This window comes from Anolis carolinensis, unplaced genomic scaffold (genome assembly GCF_035594765.1).
Source record: "Anolis carolinensis isolate JA03-04 unplaced genomic scaffold, rAnoCar3.1.pri scaffold_11, whole genome shotgun sequence".
NCBI lineage: Eukaryota > Metazoa > Chordata > Lepidosauria > Squamata > Dactyloidae > Anolis > Anolis carolinensis.
In genome coordinates, this window is record NW_026943822.1 from 24,866,195 (window position 1) to 24,888,297 (window position 22,103).

At 41.9% G+C, this 22,103-nt stretch overlaps 1 protein-coding gene across 5 annotated transcripts in view; it reads right to left on the bottom strand.

Moving 5' to 3' along the window:
• vps13c (vacuolar protein sorting 13 homolog C) overlaps positions 1–22,103 on the bottom strand; it is a 67,777-nt gene that overhangs the window by 10,696 nt on the left and 34,978 nt on the right. For all 5 annotated transcript variants that reach the window (XM_062963094.1, XM_062963093.1, XM_062963092.1 and 2 more), the window contains 24 exons: positions 21,872–22,041; positions 21,190–21,434; positions 20,079–20,308; positions 19,892–19,984; positions 17,616–17,984; positions 16,800–16,889; positions 16,197–16,355; positions 15,080–15,344; positions 14,762–14,922; positions 13,946–14,067; positions 13,559–13,853; positions 13,090–13,479; positions 12,014–12,118; positions 11,758–11,922; positions 11,185–11,313; positions 9,855–9,988; positions 8,868–8,994; positions 7,383–7,618; positions 7,087–7,231; positions 5,342–5,482; positions 4,984–5,065; positions 4,804–4,873; positions 4,159–4,270; positions 3,388–3,501 (listed from right to left, as the gene is read on the bottom strand). In XM_062963094.1, coding sequence (XP_062819164.1) covers positions 3,388–3,501; positions 4,159–4,270; positions 4,804–4,873; positions 4,984–5,065; positions 5,342–5,482; positions 7,087–7,231; positions 7,383–7,618; positions 8,868–8,994; positions 9,855–9,988; positions 11,185–11,313; positions 11,758–11,922; positions 12,014–12,118; positions 13,090–13,479; positions 13,559–13,853; positions 13,946–14,067; positions 14,762–14,922; positions 15,080–15,344; positions 16,197–16,355; positions 16,800–16,889; positions 17,616–17,984; positions 19,892–19,984; positions 20,079–20,308; positions 21,190–21,434; positions 21,872–22,041 — 4,149 coding nt within the window. The remainder of the gene's footprint in view (positions 1–3,387; positions 3,502–4,158; positions 4,271–4,803; positions 4,874–4,983; positions 5,066–5,341; positions 5,483–7,086; positions 7,232–7,382; positions 7,619–8,867; positions 8,995–9,854; positions 9,989–11,184; positions 11,314–11,757; positions 11,923–12,013; positions 12,119–13,089; positions 13,480–13,558; positions 13,854–13,945; positions 14,068–14,761; positions 14,923–15,079; positions 15,345–16,196; positions 16,356–16,799; positions 16,890–17,615; positions 17,985–19,891; positions 19,985–20,078; positions 20,309–21,189; positions 21,435–21,871; positions 22,042–22,103) is intronic.

Sequence of the window (22,103 nt, forward strand, 5' to 3'; positions counted from 1 at the left end):
TTTTCTCCTATTTGTGCCTCATCTCTATCTCTTCTTTTTTGCTCCCTTCTGGCACCAGCTCTTAAAAGTATTCCTGCGCCTGCTATTGCTCAGTGCCGATTCCCCCTCCTGTGCCTGCTTGTTACTAGGCATTTCCCCTTGTCTGAACTCTGCTTTGGCTGGTAATTTTCCACAACTATCTCTGCAGTTGTGCCACTTTTATGCCGTAATCATGTGTCACTTATGTCTCCATTCCCAGTCTGAGACCCAAGCAAATGCTTGAGAAGGGTATTATTAAAAATAGAAAGTGCAAAAATGTGGGAAGATTTTACATAGACATCTTTAAAAAGCAAAACAAACCCAGGTGTCGAGTGACTCAGTTGCGATTAACCTTTCAACGCGCCTAGTTATAGCTGACAACCATGTTGCATCCATGACATGGATACAAGGACTTGTGAGCACCACGCATGGAAAGCAGGGCCCTGGCAGATGACGGGAGGATGTGGAACATGCATGTGGAGCTACGTGTCGACATACGATCTCAGCCCAAACATCCATATTGACAGGGCTTCGCATTAAGACAGCTCTTTGGGAAGCCTTCCACGGCCAACTCATTAAATGCCATGTGTCCCCTCCTGCCGAGTCACACGGGCGGCCAAGAAAAGCGGCCACGGAGATTCTCGAGGCACTCGATAATTGAATTTCTCTGTCCTTTCTTATGTAGGCGAAGGTCAGGACCAGACAAGCTCCTTTCTGGAGATCCCATAAAGAGATATTGTGTCTTGTATGTATATAATAATAATAATAATAATAATAATAATAATAATAATAATAATAAGAAGAAGAAGAAGAAGAAGAAGAAGAAGAAGGACCTCAAGATTGAATTTCAAAGACTCTGGCAGAAACCAGTGCAGGTGGTCCCGGTGGTGATTGGCACATTGGGTGCCATGCCAAAAGATCTCAGCCAGCATTTGGAAACAATAGACATTGACAAAATTACGATCTGCCAGCTGCAAAAGGCCACCCTGCTGGGATCTGCGCACATCATCCGAAAATACATCACACAGTCCTAGACACTTGGGAAGCGTTCGACTTGTGATTTTGTGATACGAAATCCAGCATGTCTATCTTGTTTGCTGTGTCATAAAATAATAATAATAATAATAATAATAATAATAATAATAATAATAATAATAACTATTTTTATACCCCGCCTCTATCTCCCCAAAGGGGACTCAGGGCGGCTGACATGGGGCCAAGCCCGAATGAAAACAATAGCAATATAAAACACAACAATAGACAGGAGACATGCACAATTATAAAAATGTAAACATTACCCAATTAAAAAATGACAAAAACTAATAAAAACATGGATTAAGACGGAGAGGTTGTAAAAGTAGACTGGGTAAGGTGCACCATATACATATTGTAAACACGAGGTGACTGATAAAGTGCTGCAAATTCTTGTATATTATGTTGTTTTACTATAATTGCTTGGGCTTGGCCCCATGTAAACCGCCCCGAGTCCCTTCGGGGAGATGGAGACAGGGTACAAAAATAAATTTATTATTATTTAATAATAATTAATTATATATACATTTTTAAGGTTTTTATAATGTGTTTTAACAATGTTATTGATGGATCTATTTATATTGTTTTGTTTTTATGATTGTATTTTGGGCATTAAATTTTGCCAATTTTTGTAAGCCGCCCTGAGTCCCCTCGGGTGAGAAGGGTGGGGTATAAATGTTGTAAATACATAAATAAGTTATTATTATTATTATATTATTATTATTACTACTACTACTACTATACACACTTGATGACTTATGTGGAATGGGTTATAAAAGGAGAAGCCAACACAAGTATCTTACAGGAATTAAGAAAACTGTGTTCATGGTTAAAGATAATACTACAGAATAAATATGTGGTCGGAGGGAGGGATGAGGGGTGGGAACAGGCCTACTAAGAACCGTATTTCTTTGACTACAAGACACCAACAACCCTCATTTCAGGAATAACAAGAACAGCAAAAAATGCACCAAGATACACCTATGATTCTAAGATGTAGCTCATTCTTAGAGATATTTGTATAGGAGGGAAAGTGTGTTTTAGAATGAAAGAAATACAATGGATGTGAGATGCTGCCAGGTGAGACGCAGCTCCGCTGTTAAAATACTCAAACTTGAATTTAGCCCGGCTTCCCACAAATTACTTTGAAGGAACCCCAGGGATATTCCCTTCCACCTAGTTAGGCATCTAATGGAGGGAGAAATCTAAATTTGCCGGAGCCACGGAGACTCTCGGCCGGGATCTCCCTCCTGGGCAAGCTGTTCGTTGTCAACACGGAAAGCGAGGACAAGGACACGGAGAGAAGAAGAAAGAAAGGAAGGGAAAACAATGGCTGTCGTGTCGTTTAACTACGCAAAGCATCAACAGGAAGACAAAATAACAACACCCAGGACAAATATTGATTTACATGGGATTCTCGAGCACTGTTGCTCTACAAACTCTCCTGCCGTCATGCGGCTGGAAGACATAACGAAGGATCGTTTCATCCTTTTATTATGAGGATTTTTCATTAATATTATTGTTGTTGTTGCTGTTGTTGTTGTTATTGTTGAGAGGTGGGTCATACATTTACTATTAGGTAAAAGTAAAGGTTTTATTTATTTATTTATTAGCGACATTTATATCCCGCCCTTCTCACCCCAAAGGGGACTCAGGGCGGTTTACAAGTACAGTAGAGTCTCGCTTATCCAACATAAAAGGGCCGGTAGAATGTTGGATAAGCGAATATGTTGGATAATAAGGAGGGATTAAGGAAAAGCCTATTAAACATCAAATTAGGTTATGATTTTACAAATTAAGCACCAAAACATCATGTTAGACAACAAATTTGACAGAAAAAGTAGTTCAATACACAGTAATGCTATTTAGTAATTACTGTATTTATTAATTTAGTACCAAAATATCACGATGTATTGAAAATATTGACTACAAAAATGCATTGGATAATCCAGAACGTCGGATAAGTGAGTGTTGGATAAGTGAGACTCTACTGTATATATACATACAATATATTATATTATACGACTATATTGCAATATTATTAGTAATATTGCATGTCAATAAATATTATAATTGTGAATTATAAGGTTACCCCCTTGACATTAAGTCATGGAGTGCTGTTACCTTCCCACCGGAGCAGTACCTATTCATCTACTCACATTTGAATGTTTTCGAACGACTAGGTTGACAGAAGTTGAGGCTAACAGCGGGAGCTCACCCCGCTCCCTAGATTCAAACCGCTGACCTTTCATTCAGCAAGTCAGCAGTTTAACCCACTGCGTCACCAACATTTATTATTATTATTATTATTCCATAAAAGTTCCCTTTTGAATGTACCTTCAGTGGCGAAATGTGGAAGTGCTCGAAGAAACTCAGCGGGGAAATATCCGTCAGGGAAGACTCCATCAGCTGCGTGTTCAGCGCATCAACGTCCTTCTGAATCAGCTTCATCTGTTCAAATATATTTGGAAAAACAATCACTGAATCGCTGCCATTTTCAGATGTGAGTTGAGCCATTTGCAACATTTGCATATCGACGTTCGTCTCGAGGTTGTTTCCGAGAAGGTTCCCCCTCGTGCCTCAAATTACGGCATTTATTCCAATTCAATCACACTTAATCCCCTCAATCTCCTAGGCATCCTTCACTGGGTTCCTTTCAAAAGATGATTTGCATCAAAAACAAAAAACATCAGCTCATTCTAGAGGTTAAACGGTGTGCAGCGATTTTACTTAAGCACTCAGCAAAACAAAAATGCAAAGGAAGAAACGACTTTCCAAAAAAACTAGAACAGAAAAATAATCCTGAATCGAAAAATAATTGCCACAGAGAACTGCTGCAGTAATTTTACCTTTCCTGCCGAGGCGGTACCTATTGATCTACTCACACTGCATGCTTTTGAACTGCTAGGTTGGCAGAAGCTAGGGCTGACAGCGGGAGCTCACCCTGACTTGCGGCTTTGAACTGCGAACCCTCCGGTCAGCAGATTTACTGCAGATAGTGGATTAACCCGATGTGCTACCGTAGCCCCTATACATGGGCTGTGTCTTAGCCGGATAATAATAATAATAGTAATCATCATCATCATCATCATCATCATCATCATCTACCCTTTGTTTGTCAGCTTCTGGGTCTGTTGCTGGAGTGAAAAGTCCCATAATGGCTCCTAGGAATCCCTGGTCTATTTTCAAAGCCATCTCCTGGATGAGGACCATGAAATACCTAAAAGAAAAAATGGGAAACGTTTTTAATTAATGCCCGCCTGCTTTTATGAATTGCCATCATTAGAAAAGGGAAAGAATTCTTAGAGTTAAAGGGGAATTAATACATAGAGGACAAGGCTACCAATGGTAACCGATAATTGTTTTATGCAATAATAATAATAATAATAATAATAATAATAATAATAATAATAATAATACAATGCAATAATAATAATAGTAATAAAATAGTAATAATAATATAATGCAATAATAATAATAAAGAATTCTTAGAGTTAGAGGGGAATTAATACATGGAGGTTAAGGCTACCAATAGTAACTGATAATGGTTTTATGCAATAATAATAATCATCATAATAATATGCAATAATAATAATGGTAATAAAATTGAAATAATAATGTAATGCAATAATAATAATATGTGCATTATCCACCTCTGCTTGCACCTCAAAGCTAGGTACAACATTGATTTAGGATATAAATATGATCAATACATTCATAGAGAGATGAGTATGGTTTGGGTTCCAGACTTACTTGAACTGCATTACTTTGCTGTATTCGTTGAAGCGAATGATGACGCTGACGTCGATGAAAGGCTTTGGTTCTATTGAGGGAGATTAAGATTGGAAATAATTACCTATATATTATATATTATATTATATTATATATATATTACCTATATATTATTATTAATAATTACCTATATATTATTACCTGAATCTAGTGCAACTGATTTGGGAGGGGCCACGGGGTGAAACACAACAGGAAACATGGAGCCGGGCAGCTGGTTATCCACCTTTGAAGGGAACAGAATAATAATAATAATAATAATAATAATAATAATAATAATAATAATAATAATAATAATATCAGAAATACCAATTTTTGCAGAATTGTTTTGTAGAGCCAAGTTCGAACCAATTGCTGAGTGCTTTCTGGTTCTGAACATGTGCGCTTTCTGAAGTTATAATGAGGCAAAGTTTCCTCCAAGGCGGTTTGAGTTTGCCTTCTTCTGAGGCTGAGAGAGCATGACTATGTTCGCAACACAAGGCTATTGTAAAGAGTATTGTACCTGGAGCCAGTAGAGCTGTGCGCGGAGGCTCTTCTGGTGTCGCGACTGCTTGAACTCAATCTGGATCCCGGAGAGGAAGTCCCGCTTGATGCTGCACCGGAGCGGGAGGCGCATCTCCATCGGCGTCTTGCTGAAATTGACCTGAACATGTGCGCAAGGTTACCATATGGGTGATCGTAACGCATAAAGGCTTGTGTTGACATCTTATGTTGACATGTGTCAAATGCTTATATGTGTCTCTTCTGGTTGTATGTTGGACAAAATATATGTTATAACCCTTCCCCCAAACCTTGGAGAGTGGCAGATAAGAAATAATAGTCATAATAATCATAATAATAACAATTATTGTTATACCCTGGACAGCGACCCTATCACTATCATTATTATTATTTATTTGATTTTTGGGGCAGCATGATTTTAATTGATTGTCAGGTTTTTAATATTATTGGATGCATTTTTTGTCAATATTTTAAATATATGTCTGATTGTGTTTTGTAAGCAGTGAATAAGTGCCTGTGTAAGCTGCCTTGAGTATCCTTCGGGGTGGAGAAAGGCAGGATAAAAATGGGGTAAATTTATTATTATTATTATTATTATTATTATTATTATTATTTATTGTATATACATGTAATATTAATAATAATATTATGATGTAATACAATGTAATAATAATTATAATTTGCTATTATAATTGTATATTTATATTACATGCAATATTACTAATAATATTGCAATATAGTCGTATAATATAATATATTGTATGTATATATACTTGTAAACCGCCCTGAGTCCCCTTTGGCGTGAGAAGGGCAGGATATACATGTCGCTAATAAATAAATAAATTATTATTATTATTATTATTATTATTATTATTACATGTCTCGATATGCTATCTCATGAGGTTGAATGTTTACTGTAGTTGTTTTTCTTAATCTGTTTATCCTACTATGCTTATATTACTGATGTAGTCTGACTGTTGTTTATATGATTTTAATATGTTGTAAGCCGCACTGGGTCCCGTGAGGGAGACAAGTGGGATATAAATAAGGAATTATTATTATTATTATTATTATTATTATTATTATTATTATTATTATTATTATTATTATCATTATTATTACTGTCATCACCACTACCACCACCACCATCTTAGCTCTATATCCAAAAAATGTTAGGACAAAAGTACAACATAATCCCTTGAAAAGTTTCAAAGCATTGAAACTGAATATTATGTTTATATTACTGATGTACTCTGACGGTTGTTTATGTGATTTTAATATATTGTAAGCTGCTTTGGGTCCCGTGAGGGAGAAAAGCGGGATATAAATAAGGAATTATTATTATTATTATCACCACCACCACAACCAACACCATCTTAGCTCTATATCCAAAAAGTATTAGGACAAAAGTACAACATAATCCCTTGAAAAGTTTCAAAGTATTGAAACTGAATATTATGTTTATATTACTGATGTACTCTGACTGTTGTTTATGTGATTTTAATATATTGTAAGCTGCTTTGGGTCCCGTGAGGGAGAAAAGCGGGATATAAATAAGGAATTATTATTATTATTATCATCACCACCACCACAACCAACACCATCTTAGCTCTATATCCAATAAATGTTAGGACAAAAGTACAACATAATCCCTTGAAAAGTTTCAAAGTATTGAATCTGAAGGGTAATCTATGGTCAAGTAACGGACGTGAAATCTTTTAGAGGGTCTCGCTGTCCCCGACGTACCTCGAGGTTGCCCTCGATCCTGACCCAGGCCTCGGCCCCTCCGCCGGAGAGGTGCTTCTGGTAGGCGTTCTCCAGGAGGCCGATCTGCTTCTGGCTGAACGGCTTCCACCGCAGCTTTGGCTTCCATTCCCAGACGATGCCGGAACTGCGAGAAAGGAAAAAGGGTCGGAGGAAAGAGCTTGGCATCTGAGGAGCAGCAGGGACAGAAAGGAGGGGACCATGAGAGTGAACACAATCTGGCCCCAAGGACAACCCAGACCCCAAGCGGCCTTTGTGTGTTGCTCGCTGGGCCGGACCTGGTGATGCCGACGTAGGAGATCTCCTGCTTGTTGTGGTTGTTGACCAGGGAGAGGCCCAGGCTGTGGAGGGCCAGGCTGACCTCCTGCTCGGGCTGCTCCAGCTCCTCCGCCTGCCGGGCCTTGGACACCAGCGCCACGTCCTCCGTGAAGAGCAGCACCCGCTGACGCCCGTCCAGGAAGGAGACCCAGTGGATCTGCGTGTTGGAGTTGTAGGGGAACTGCCCACAGTCGTCCTGCGTGGAGGAGGCGCCAGAGAGAGAGAGAGAGATGCGTGGCAGCGCGGGCGCAAAACACACCCAAGCAAACACGGGATGGAGACAGATATCTGACTAAAGCCCATCCTCCAGCCACAGGGGGAGTTGCTGTTTCATCGTCCACTGTGACACCGAGTCCTTGATGGAGTACTTCCGCTTCCACGCATAAAGTGGCACCTAAATTTCCTACTCGACAGATGCAACTGTCTTTCGAGCTGCTTAGGTCAACAATGAGCTAGGCTATTAATGGTCGGGAGCTCAGTCCGACCTGGGCTGGCTTCGAACTCATTCTGTTATTAAAATCTTTACTGTTATCCAGTATTAACGAATTTAAGTTTAACCTATTTATTTATTTATTTATTACAATATTTATATCCCGCCCTTCTCACCCAACAGGGGACTCAGGGTGGCTTACAATAAAACACACATATAAAAACTGTACAATACACTATAAATCAGTTAAAAAAATTAACTTACATAAAACATTCATAAAACGCATTATAAAATACAGATAGGCGTGCTCAAGTTTAAAAGACATGGTTTCATAATGTTGTATGTTTTAATAATCTGTATTTGTCACTTTATTTTAGCTGGATCATTTGTTTTATATTTGTATAGAATATACAAATATAAAAAATATGCATTTTCAGATTTCCATTCCCCTTAAATTGGCCCATGGCCTATGGTGCTTGACCATGGGTTGGGATTACTGTCTATGTTTTAAGTTATTTTAACTTTTGTAATATGTGTTATTATATTGCGGTTTTATTGTGTTACTGTTTCTATTGATGTAATACTGTTTTGGGCTTGTCCCAGTGTAAGCCGCCACGAGTCCTTCGGGAGATGGAGCGGTGTATAAATAAAGTTTTATTATTATTATTATTACAGCTGGCTATTAACCAGCGGCGCCACAGCCCGGCCTATTAAGGTCTGGCAAGCCTGAAGACACTATCTTAAAACCGAAGCCTGAAAATGGCATGATGAAGGAAGTGAAGAATTCATGAACAGTGGCGTGAAAAGTGCTAATGAAAATTTCAGAACTGACCTGGTGTAGACAACGCTTGTTTACGTAGTCGGAAACAATGACTCTTTACATTAAGGAAGTCAAATAATTTGAGGAAGTTAAACAACATCTGCTCCAGAACTGAAGAAGCTCCAGCAATGGATTCAAGAGCGTTTGGAGGTTCAAGAAGGATTCGTGACCAAAACTCTTACGAACGCAGCGTACCTTGAGGAGGTCGTCTTCCCCAAAGTTCTGCGCATAGGCCCAGCTGAGTTTCCTGACTCCGGTGGGGTCTGCCCACGCAAAGAGGCACACCTCCCTCGGCTTGAGCTCCACCTCTTCTTGGCAGCCGCTGCACCAAGAAAAACCACCACGACAGTGACATGGATGCAGAGATTGCACCTCCGATATGACCGACTAAGTGTGAACTAAGGTGGAGAACAACAAGGGTTCCCTCCCTGATAGCTACCAAGTACATCAAGGGAACTATTAATTGCATAGAGAAGCTGATGAAGGAACACAACCTACAAACTATCTACAGAGGCACCAAGGAAATCCTACGTTCAGCAAAGGACACGAGGGATCCTCCCACCTCTGCAGGAGTCTACCGTATACCATGTCAAGGTAATGGCTAAATGTAGTGAAATGTTTAATTCATTGTTGCAATGCAAGTGTGTGGATTTGTTTTCAGTAAGCATTCCAGTGCTGAAGTAGTTAATCGCACAGAGCAATGATTTACTGCCTAGAAGGGAACTTCCGCTTTTTGTATATGTAGAAGAAAGACATGTCACAAGCAATGGAATTTGTGGAGGAGTTATTCACGGATAAGGGTTCTTTCTAGTCACCATTATTCTCTCTGTCGGAGCAACATATGTGCCAGCAGCTCTGGTTGTTTTTCTTTGGAATATAGCTGTGTAAATAAAGATTTATAGCCGCCGGGATTGGCAGATAAAACAGCTATGCAGTCTCGCTTGTTTGTGCTGCTAAGCAGATGCTAAGTGGCCTAACGGAGGGGAATATTGAGACGGAAGTCTGTAAGTGTCTCAGTTCATCCACCTCACATCCATCATCCAGGACAATTTTCCTGACATACCATGCAGCTGTGGACAAATCTATAGGAACCACCAAACGCAAAGCGTAACCCAACCTGCGTCTGAGGCTGAAAGTCAAGCCCTTCCCATCCAAAAGGTGGGAGAAAACTCCCTCATGTACCTCTGCTTGTATTTCAGTGCGACCCACGGGGTGTGGTTGATGATCAAGGCCGGCGCGGCGCCCTCGTGGTAGTCGGAGAAGGTGATGACGACGGAGTGCTCGGAGACATTCACATCCACTAGGATACCTGTATTCTGCGGAAAAGAAAGGAGGCGTCGGTAAAAAGGCTGAACAGGGAATAGGGTTACAGCCTGTGTTGGACGGGGTCGCACTCCCCCTGAAGACACAGGTTCGCAGTCTGGGGGTTCTCCTGGACTCATCGCTGAGCCTGGAGCCCCAGGTCTCGGCGGTGGCCAGGGGAGCCCTTGCACAACTAAGACTTGTGCGCCAGCTGCGCCCGTTCCTTGGGAGGTCTGACTTGGCCACGGTGGTCCACGCTCTGGTTACATCCCGTTTGGACTACTGCAACGCTCTCTACGTGGGGCTGCCTTTGAAGACGGCCCGGAAGCTCCAATTAGTACAACGGGCGGCAGCCAGATTAATAACTGGGGCGGCTTATAGGGAGCGTACCACCTCCCTACTTAGCCAGCTCCACTGGCTGCCGATATGCTACCGAGCCCAATTCAAAGTGCTGGTTTTGACCTATAAAGCCCTAAACGGTTCTGGCCCAATCTACTTGTCCGAACGTATCTCCTCCTATGAGCCAGGAAGATCCCTAAGGTCATCTGGAGAGGCCCTGCTCTCGGTCCCGCCTGCCTCACAGGCACGGCTGGTGGGGACGAGGGACAGGGCCTTCCTTCTCGGTGGTGGCTCCCCACTCGGCTGTGGAACACCCTCCCCAGAGAAATACGGCAAGCCCCAACCCTTTTGAGTTTTAGAAAAGCCCTGAAAACATGGCTATGTGCCCAGGCTTTTGAAGATTAAACGATAATGACGACCCGGACTGATTTACGGCTACAGCACGAGGATTTTGGAGGAATGGATTTTAATCATATGTTTTTATACTTTTTATATTGTTTTAATTGTTTTATTGGATTTTTATAGCTGTTTTAATTATGTATAGGCATCGAATTGTTGCCAATTTTGTACGCCGCCCTGAGTCCCTTCGGGTGAGAAGGGCGGGATATAAATGTTGGAAATAAATAAATAAATAAATAAATAAATAAAATCTATCCCAGGCACAGGCCAACTCCGGCCCTCCCTCCAGGTGTTTTGGACTTCAACTCCCAGCATTCCTAACAGCCAGTAGGCTGTTAGGAATGCTGGGAGTTGAAGTCCAAAACACCTGGAGGGAGGGCCGGAGTTGGCCCATGCCAATGTCCAGAGAAGTAGAAGCAAGACCCGCCCGCCGTTAACAGTCTGCAAAACCAGAATCAGGAAATAACCTCACCAGTTCTTCCAGGCTGAGCAACGTCCCGTTATCCTGCCGGTTGTAGAAGAAGGTTTTGGAAACGCGGTCGCAGCCGACCACCCGAAGGCACAGCTTGCCAGACAGGTTCTCTGGCCAGAATGGGAGGCACTGGGGGTCGAAAGGACAGAAATCTGTATTGAAATTTATTTATTTATTTACAGTATTTATATTTTGGTCACAGGGGGAGCTGCCGCTTCACCAGCCACTTGTGACACCGAGTCCTTGATGGAGTACTTCCTCATTCTTTTTTTTAAAAAAAAAATTTTTATTCAAGTTTAACATTTGTGTTCCTCATTCTTCAGCACGGTGCTGGACGTTTTTATAGTGGCGTAAATTAGTTACATTAGCCTCCCCGCACAAAGCGGTACCTAAATTTCCTACTCGACAGATGCATCTGTCTTTCGAGCTGCTTAGGTCAATAGCAAGCTAGGCTATTAATGGTCGGGAGCTCACTCCGACCCAGGCTGGATTCGAACTCTAGCATTCAGAGCAATGAATGAACATTGGTTTCGCAGACAATACACAGCAGATAGATTCAAATGCTACGTGTACCTCTGAAGACGAAAAGTAGCTCCACTTGTTGGTAGGCATGGAGCCATCCGCTCCCATCTCGCCCACTTCCAGCTCCAAGGAGGACTTGTTTGCAATGGTGTAGAAGGGGGTCAGGGTGACGATCCGGGTCAGGTTGAAGCTGCTCATCTTGATGCTCACGCCGACCTGGAACAGAGGAGGATTAACAGGTATATCCACACTGGACTCCAGGCGTGTGGTAAACATCATATTAGCGTTGGAAGAGTGAGAGGATCACCAGAAAGTCCATGGAGCTGGCCGGGCATTTCACGCATCCGTAACTTCCGACGGTGTCCAGAGAGAAACTGTTGGACCAGGTGCTGGTCGAGATGCTCAACTGGATCTTCAAGGAGCGAGAAAGGAAGGAAGGTATCAACAAACAGAAATTTTTGAAATACAGTAGAGTCTCACTTATCCAACACTCGCTTATCCAACGTTCTGGATTATCCAACGCATTTTTGTAGTCGATGTTTTCAATAATTACTACATAGCATTATTTCGTATTGAACTACTTTTTCTGTCAAATTTGTTGTAAAACATGATGTTTGGGTGCTTAATTTGTGAAATCATAATTTAATTTGATGCTTAATAGGCTTTTCCTTAATCCCTCCTTATTATCCAACATATTCGCTTATCCAACGTTCTGCCGGCCCGTTTATGTTGGATAAGTGAGACTCTACTGTAATGAACATAGACAAATTAACATATTTATTATCAAACACTCAAGGAAAACCAAGAAAACAAACAAATTGGGAAATAATTAAAAATTATCTAAGAAACAAAAAATGTAAGATAATAATATGAAGAAGACTCAGTGAAGAATGATTGAATAAAGAATCGTCCCAGACTATGTAAATAAAGCGGTAGTGAGTAAATAAGGGAAACAAAGATGTATTATATATAGAAAGAAAAGTTTGCAAAGCACCACACAATAGAGGGAAGTCAATTTTAATATGACTGTATTGCAAGTGGATAGATGTTGTGTTTGTAGGGATGACTTAGGCCCTATTTTTGGGGGGGGGTTTTGTTGTTTTGTTTTTGTTTTTTGTTCTTTCTTCTCTCTTCTTTTTTTTATTATTATCTTTTCCTTTTCTTTTTTGTCATTTCTTTATTCTTTTCTTTTGTATGCACAATGGGATGGTATGTAAGTATGTCTCTCACTTATGTTACATGTTTATTCAATAAAAAAATTTTTTTAAAAAAAACCCAGAAATTAAAACCAGATAAAACCCAGAAGTAACAAGGATTAATCGCAGAGCAAGACTCCCCAAGGTACGTGGTTCCCTCCTACGGGAAGCCCGGTGGGGGCCTTACTTTGTTCTTGCTGAAGATGTTCTTCTTCTTGAAGGAGAACAAGACGATGTCCCGATAGTCGGCCGGGTGCTTGACGTGGACGTCCTCCGCCCGGTACTGGAGGACGCGGGAGGTCTTGTTGATGATCCAGTAGGGGCTGTAGACCGAGAGGACCACGCGGCCCCCCACCCGCCGCACGTGGAGGTAGACGTCCACCGTCGCGGCCTCGGCGGAGTCGGAGGTGAAGCGCACCGGGAAGAACTCGGGCAGCGCGTCCGAGAGGCGGAAGTGTCCGCTCCAGTCCCTCCCCTGGTACTTGCACAGGACCAGCTCCATGATCTCCCCACTCAGCGTGGCCTGCAGGACGTCGGACGTGCTCCCTTCCGCAAGCTCGTGGGATTCTGCCGTTCGCTTAAGAGGAACAAAACACTGGGTAACACACAAATTTCCCTATGTATTATCCCCCTGAAGCTGAATGAACGAGACGCACCTCCAGGAGGTATCGCAAGGAGTAGGGCAGCAGGTTCCGGAGAGTGAGGGGCGGGTGCAGGTGGAGGATGTAGGCCGGGTCCCAGTCCTCCCCGTTGGTGGCCAGGAAGCTCAGGGCGTCGGGCACAGCCGTGGAGTTCACCACCAGCGGCAGGAAGCTGGCCTCGCTGGCCGGGCACTGCAGCACACAGCGCACCTCGCGGCTCCGGTGCAGCTCCTCCCGCCAGGAGATGAAGGTGCGGGAGGGCTCGTACCGGCCCTTTAAGACCCCCGTCGGCTGCACAAAGAGCTGGCACCTGGACCCCAAAGTCAGAGAAGAGAACATGAGGAGGGGACCCTTCCCAAAGACAGCAGTGTCTGCAATAGAAAGGGAGGGAAAACGCTTCACCTGTACGAATCTAACGGGACGTGGAATTCCTCCTCCGGCTTGGAGACCCCGATGGGCTCCAGCAGCCTCCCCTCCCGCACAAATTTGTAAACGATAAACGGAACAGAGAAGTGGTTCTTAATCTGAAATTCACAAAAGAGCAAACACGCTTTACGAGGAAGCGAACAGAAGGAAGGAAGCTTTGTTTGCATCCCGACACATCTCCCAAAAGGGCTCGGAGTGGCTTACAGCAACAACAACAACAAGAACAACAACAAGAACATTTTATTTGTATCCCGCCCTATCTCCCAAAGGAATTCAGAGTGGCTTACAACAACAACAACACTTTTTTTGTATCCTGCCCTATCTCTCAAAGGGACTCGGAGTGGCTAACAACAACAATACTTTATTTGTATCCCGCCCTATCTCCCAAAGGAATTTAGAGTGGCTTACAACAATAACAACAACAACACTTTATTTTTAACCTGCCCCATCTCCTAAAGGGATTCAGAGCGGTTTACAACAACAACAATAGCAATAATACTTTATTTGTATCCTGCCTTATCTCCCCATAGGGACTTAGAGTGGCTTACAACAACGACAACAACAAAAACACTTTATTTGTATCCTGCCCCATCTCCTAAAGGGATTCAGAGCGGCTTACAACAACAACAACATTAACAATAATTTCTTTGTATACCGCCCTATCATCCCGTGGGGACTCAGGAACCCAATAACATATAAATAATAATAAAACACATAACAAGGCAAACAATTTAAATCACCAGAAATGAAACGAGTCAAAGCACGCACCTATTAAAAGTTGCAGCCACTTACCTGCAGCGGGGAGCGTATGGTGATCACTTTGTTCCCTTCTTCTGCGTCGATCTGCACCACGACGGAGTCCGAATGGTCGAGCTGGGGGGCTCTGACGTTGTACAGCCTTCTGCCCGGCTTCGCAATGGGCACGTTGGCCACTTCGGTGTATCCCTCCGGCCCTGAAAGATACCACCAGGTGCCACTTCAGTGCAATGTCGATGCAATGTAGGTAATGATGGATGTTGACTTAGTGTATCGAAAGCGCCTCTTGGTCCCAGGATGCCGTGGGCTCCTTCCCGCCCGGCCCGGCCCTTGGGCCTCTCCCGCAGGCCTTACCGAAGCTCAGGGTGAAGAGGGAGCTCTCCTGGCGGTAGAAGGCCGAGAGCTTTCCCCTGCGCTGGGGCTCCAGGGCGGCGTAGTCCAGCTCCAGGGTCTCCCCCACCCGGACGTCGTGGATGTCCTCTCCCGCGGCCGAGCCGATGACCTGGAGGCTGCGGCAGGTGTGGGCCTTGAGCGGGAGGCCCAGGGCGTTCTTCAGCGTGAAGGGGGCCCGGTCCTTGAGGGTGTAGTCGTAGGTGGAGCCCGCCCCCTCCGAGAAGCCCTAGCGGAAAAGAGAATGCTGACACAAGACTGCAAAACAGATCAGCTCCAACTCAATCACAGCATGGAAGACGGACTCTGCATCTTTGCCTCCAAAGCTCTAAATTCTTTACAGCCACATGGCACATCACGCTCTGCTTGCTGTGAGCTGAATGCTCAACTATAACTATCTTGTTTTGCATATTTTGGATGCTCTGCTATTTTGGGTAGTTTTTCTAACCCAAGAAAATCCTAACAGGAAGGGTTATGGGCCCAGTATCCTAACAATTAGCATGTTTGCCTCCTAAGCTCTAAATTCTTTACAGCCACATGGCACATCACGTTCTGCTTGCTGTGAGCTCAATGCTCAACTATAAGTATCTTGTTTTGCATATTTTGGATGCTCTGCTATTTTGGGTAATTCTTCTAACACCCAGAAAATCCTAACAGAAAGGGTTATGGGCCCAGTATCCTAACAATTAGCATGTTTGCCTCCTAAGCTCTAAATTCTTTACAGCCACATGGCACATCACGTTCTGCTTGCTGTGAGCTGAATGCTCAACTATAAGTATCTTGTTTTGCATATTTTGGATGCTCTGCTATTTTGGGTGGTTCTTCTAACCCGAGAAAATCCTAATAGAAAGGGTTATGGGCCCAGTATCCTAACAATTTGCATGTTTGCCTCCTAAGCTCTAAATTCTTTACAGCCACATAGTAATTCATGCTCTGCTTGCTGTGAGCTGAATGCTCAACTGTAATATATATATATATAACAATGCTACCCTCACGTTGGAAGAAATTGATCGTTAGGATAAAGGCATTGTAGCGCAAGCGTGCAAAGAGAGCCTCCTAACGAAACCCAGAGTGGGATTACCTTGGCGAGATTGTCGAAGACAGCGAGGGAGGCCTTGGAGATGGTGATGTTCATGGTGTCCTTGGAAGAGATGTGAACGGCGCTCTGCGGTTCGGGCAAGACGACAAAGTCGTCCCCGGGAAGCAACCCTCCCCGCTCTTGCTCTGGGTTCGTCTTCATCTGAAACGGAGCGGCAACGCATCAGAACAACGGCTCTCTCCGAAGCCAATTTCAAGCATACCGTTAACTTCATATCGCTAGAAAAAGAGACTTTGCAAGCACAAACTCAGGACGAATAAATGTGCACTTGAGACATTTCAGGAATTAACCTAGTACTTCAATAATTAGAGAAAATTGCACTCATGTCAAAGCACATATGACTTTTTATCGAACTGAAACACAACAGTTTAATAATGTTCTTTGACACAGGGTTTTAATTATAATATTGTTTGTGCTCTTGCTGTACAAACTTGTTAGTCTACACAGTAGGAGACCAGCTGGAATTTGAAAAGGAAATTAGATGCGGTTGTATCGCTGCAAAATAAAAATCAGCAATGAGAAATCTTTTTCCTGCAGAAATAGCAGTTTGAAGAAAATATTTGATTTTGTAAAATGTTTGCTTACTTCTAGCTTTAGTTTCCACTGCCGTTTCTCCTTCTCCGTTCGCTCAATAAGGGGCTCCCAAACGGCATAGGTTTCGTTGTAATAATGGACCTGGAATAATAAGATAACAATAATAAAAGATAATAATAATAATAATAATAATAATAAACACAAATGAATAGTAAATAGTAATAATAAATAATAAAAAAGAAGATAAATAGTAATGGTAAATAATAATAAATGGTAAATAGTAATGAACAGTAAATAGTAACAACTATTAATAAAATAGTAAATAAATATTAATAGTAAATAGTGATACATGGTTATTATTAATAGCAACGATAACAATAATAATCCTCTCCTTTGGGAGAGATAATGAGTGGTATAAACAAATATCTATCTGTCTGCAGGTATACTTAAAAATATACCTTCTCCGACTTACATACACATTCATCTTAAGAACAAACCTACAGAACCCATCTTGTTCGTAACTTGGGGACTGTGTGTATATGTAAAACTAATATCAAATATAATATCAAATATCAATAAAAATAATATCAAAAAATAATATTTATTTATAATAATAAATAGTAAACAATAATCAATAGTAAACAGTAATAATAAGTAAAACAGTAAATAAATAATAATAAATAATAATGATAAATAATAAATATTAAGTAAATATAAATTAGTAGTAGGAGTAGTAACAATAACGAGTAATAACAATAAATAAACAATAATAGTAATGAATAGTAAACGCTAAGGATAATAATAATGGTGAATAAATAGACGTTAGCATGAGACGTGTATGCTCCTTCCCGCCTCGCCCTCACTGACCTCCAGCGTCATGTCTCCTTGGGCGGCCAGGAGGGAGGACCAGTTGGTCACCGTCCCGGAAAAGGTGGACTCGGCCAGCAGGAGGGGGACGGTGCGGTGGCCCAGGCCGCACTCCAAGGTGACCTGGACGGAGCGCACCTGCGCGTGGAAGCTCTCCTGCCTCGTGCCGGTCTGGCTGGCCAGGAAGTCTTCGGTGGCCTCGGTGGCCATGTCCACCCCCAGGAACCAGTACTGGCACCGGTCCACGGGCTTCACGCCCCAGAGGTCGTCGGCCGTGGCGCAGGAGGCCCCTCCGGGCTCCTCCTCCCTCGGCTTGGCCTTCATGGCGGCCAGGATGGTCATGACCGTGTTGAGGATTTTGGGGGAAATCTGGAAAAGGGAGCCAGAGCGGCAGGAGTATCGCACAGAGCAGGCATATACTATACAACACACATACAGAAATAAGAATAGTCATAGGATTAATAATAATGATTAATAATCATATGAGGGGCCGGGCTGTGGCGCAGCTGGCTAGTAACCAGCTGCTATAAATCACTACTGACCGAGAGGTCATGAGTTCAAAGCCCGGGTCGGGTTAAGCCTCCGACCATAAAAAAAAAAAATAGCCCCGGCTTGCTGTTTACCTAGCAGCCCCGAAAGACAGTTGCATCTGTCAAGTAGGGAAAATTTAGGGACGCTTTATGCAGGAGGCTAATTTAACTAATCTACAACACCATAAAACTGCTCATGAGGAAAAGAAGAGGAAGAACAGCCACCAATGGAGGGTGAAGCAACAGCTCCCCCTGTGGCCGGAATCGTGAAGCTGGAAAGATGTTAAAAAATGCCTCTGTGTCTGTCTAAAACTGAATGTTGTTTGTCTATTGGCATTGAATGTTTGCCATATATGTGTTCATTGTAATCCGCCCTGAGTCCCCTTCGGGGTGAGAAGGGCGGAATATAAATACTGTAAATAAATAAATAAATAAATAAAATAATACACAAATGAGCAAATTAATTACACTGTGTAATACTATGATTTTTGTTCCTGGGTTATAAATGTCATTTCCTAACGGGTTATATCATAAAAACAAGGGGAAAGTCTATTCAACTGCACAAACTTTGTTATTAGTTGTAAATCACTGTTATATTACTATCATCATTATTATTATATTGCTATATTTTTGTTGATGTTATTATTAGTTGTAGATCACTGTTATATTATAGTCATCATCATTATTATTGCTATATTATTGTCGTTGCTATTATTAGTTGTAGATCACTGTTATATTATAGTCATCATCATTATTATTGCTATATTATTGTCGTTGCTATTATTAGTTGTAGATCACTGTTATATTATAGTCATCATTATTATTGCTATATTATTGTCGTTGTTATTATTAGTTGTAGATCACTGTTATATTATAGTCATCATCATTATTATTGCTATATTATTGTCGTTGTTGTTATTAGTTGTAGATCACTGTTATATTATAGTCATCATCATTATTATTGCTATATTATTGTCATTGTTGTTATTAGTTGTAGATCACTGTTATATTAGTCATTATTTATTATTGCTATATTATTGTCATTGTTGTTATTAGTTGTAGATCACTGTTATATTAGTCATTATTTATTATTGTTATATTATTGTCGTTGTTGTTATTAGTTGTAGATCACTGTTATATTAGTCATTATTTATTATTGCTATATTATTGTCATTGTTGTTATTAGTTGTAGATCACTGTTATATTAGTCATTATTTATTATTGTTATATTATCGTCGTTGTTATTACAGTAGAATCTCACTTATCCAACATAAACAGGCCGGCAGAACGTTGGATAAGCAAATATGTTGGATAATAAGGAGAGATTAAGAAAAAACCTATTAAATATCAAAATAGATTATGATTTTACAAATTCGGCACCAAAACATCATGTTATACAACAAATTTGACAGAAAAAGTAGTTCATTACACATTAATGCTATGTAGTAATTACTGTATTTACCAATTTAGCACCAAAATATCACAATGCATTGAAAACATTGACTACAAAAATGCGTTGGATAATCCAGAACGTTGGATAAGTTTAGACTCTACTGTATATTGTTATGGTATTGTTATTACACTATGTAACATTATTATTTTTGTTCCTGGGTTATAAATGTCATTTCCTAACTGGCTTTATTATAAAAACATGAAAAGTGTTTATAATACTGCAAAATTTTTAGTTTTTACTGGAAAGATGCCCTGCGATAGCACATTTTGCCTTAGTTTTTCCATGAGCCTCACCTTGATAATGAATTCCTCCACCACCACGTCCACCGCCTTCATCCCCGAAGCGTGCATCATGGCCTCCATGGTCAGAGAACAAGGCTGGACCACCTTCGGCAGGAACGGACAGAATGAATGCCCGTGAGAAAGGTCCACAGACATCCCAAAGAGAAGGAGCACGCAAGAACACGTCACAATGGCTTACCGTGGTGAGGCTCTTCTCTCCTTTCCCGCGGAGGAAGGGGCAGGCCAGGACCCGGAGCTCCCGCACGTGGGCCGCCATGCGCTGCGCCAGAGGCCCGCTCGACAGGGAGAAGTCGCACTGGAAGGAGGCCGACAGCGCCGGAGCGTCCGCCTTGGTCAGGTTGGCCACAAAGACCACCTCCGGGTCCGTGATCCGCACCACCATCGACACGTTGGGATGCAGGGACTCGTCTGCAAAAGACCCAAGTCATGGGTGAACTTTCACAATTCCTAACAGCTGGTCACAAAGCAAGTTAACTGTATTTCATCACGGAATAGTCGCACCCCCATTTTTTTTGGGTGGCAGGCTTGGTATTTGTAAAGGAGCTAATTACGACTGCCACCAATTGTAAAGATGCAACCACCAAAGACTCAGAGAGGAGACCTTTTACTTTTTTTTCTTTCTTCTTCTTATTCACTTTAGATGTTAACGTAACTTGGTTTATAATATATGCGACAGAGGCTTAGATGTTGGAAGAACAATAACAAGTTTATTCAGGCACAGAGCTTAGTGGTTACAATGTTGTTTCTCACTTGGAGGTATTTTTATTAACAGTTACAATACTAGAATGAGATGAGTCAAACTCCCTGAAGTGTCACTTCTTTTACTTAAAGTAGTTAGAACTTCTTTCTCTGCTGCTTTTAAACCGCAGTCACCCCTGTGATATATGATCACAGATTCTCTGTTCCTTACCAGGACACAGACTACATTAAATAAGTCACCAAACTTATTTTAAACCGACTCAAAATGAACAATTGAGTCTCCTTGATCCCCTCAACCTAGGATCAATCTTCCCTGTGCCTCATCAGAGCATAGACTGACTCTCTTTTTTAAACTCTGCACTTCTTCAACAAAACGGCAGTTGGCTCCATCTACTTCTCCATGGCAACCAGTCTCTGAGTGCTGAGATGCAGTAACTGTAATACTTACCCTTTTAAAACACAAACACACAATTAAACATAACATCTGTAAACCAAAGATTCGTACTTCATTACAGTATTTTTGTGTTCCTGACCCTGCTCTGCCTTGCTTGCTCGTACCTGGCCTAGAGAAAATCCTTTGCTCTGCTCACCTTTCTCTGGTTTCGGCTTCCCTTGAGAGGCTTGCTTCAGATGGAACTGGGCCGATTTCTCAGAGGAAGAAGATGTAGCCGGCATGGCTTTCACAAAGAAATCCGCCACTGTCAAGAGAAACTCCACACTGGCACAAAGGTAGAGCTTGTCCAAGACGGAAATAATTTCTGTCCCGCTTTTGTCCTGTGTGTAGCTGATATCCATCATGACGCTGTCATCCCCTCCGTCTTTTTTGTCTATCATTCTGGGGAGAAAAGATGTTGATACTTTATGGTTGCGAAGCAAGTTGAAGGACAAGGTTCACACTACATTAAACCTTTGAATCTAACTCTAAATTGGAAAGAAGGGGAATAGGTCCCAAATGGCTTTGTGACTATTATGTGAGGAACACAAAAAATGCCAATCTAGTAACCCAAAAAATTGGGATGCGACTGTTATGCAATGAAATAATCAGATCCAAAATGACTCTGCGACTCTTATGCGAGGAACACAATATTATCAATCTTGCCACCCAAAAAATAGGGGTGCGACTATTGTGCAATGAAATACAGTAATTTGATGGTGTCCTGACACCCGTGACTCTACTATAAATAAAAATAAGTGCCAGTTCTGTATTTTAGTATTTAAAACACAACTTCCATCATCAGCCATAATTCTGCAGCGGTCAGTAAGGCAGCTCACCTCGAGGTGGCCCTCTGAATCCCTTCTCTCAGGTCATCCAACGTGCACGTTTTCAGCTTCGTGTTGATACCCATAGAGCCGTTGGAGAACATTTGCCCCGTTGCTGTCATCAGGTGCAGCCGGAGTTCTCCCAGACGCAAACTGTTGTCATGAAGCGAATACTGAGATCCCTGTGATGTATAAGACGAGGAAATTATATGCAAAGGAGATAGGGAGGGTTATAAATAAAATA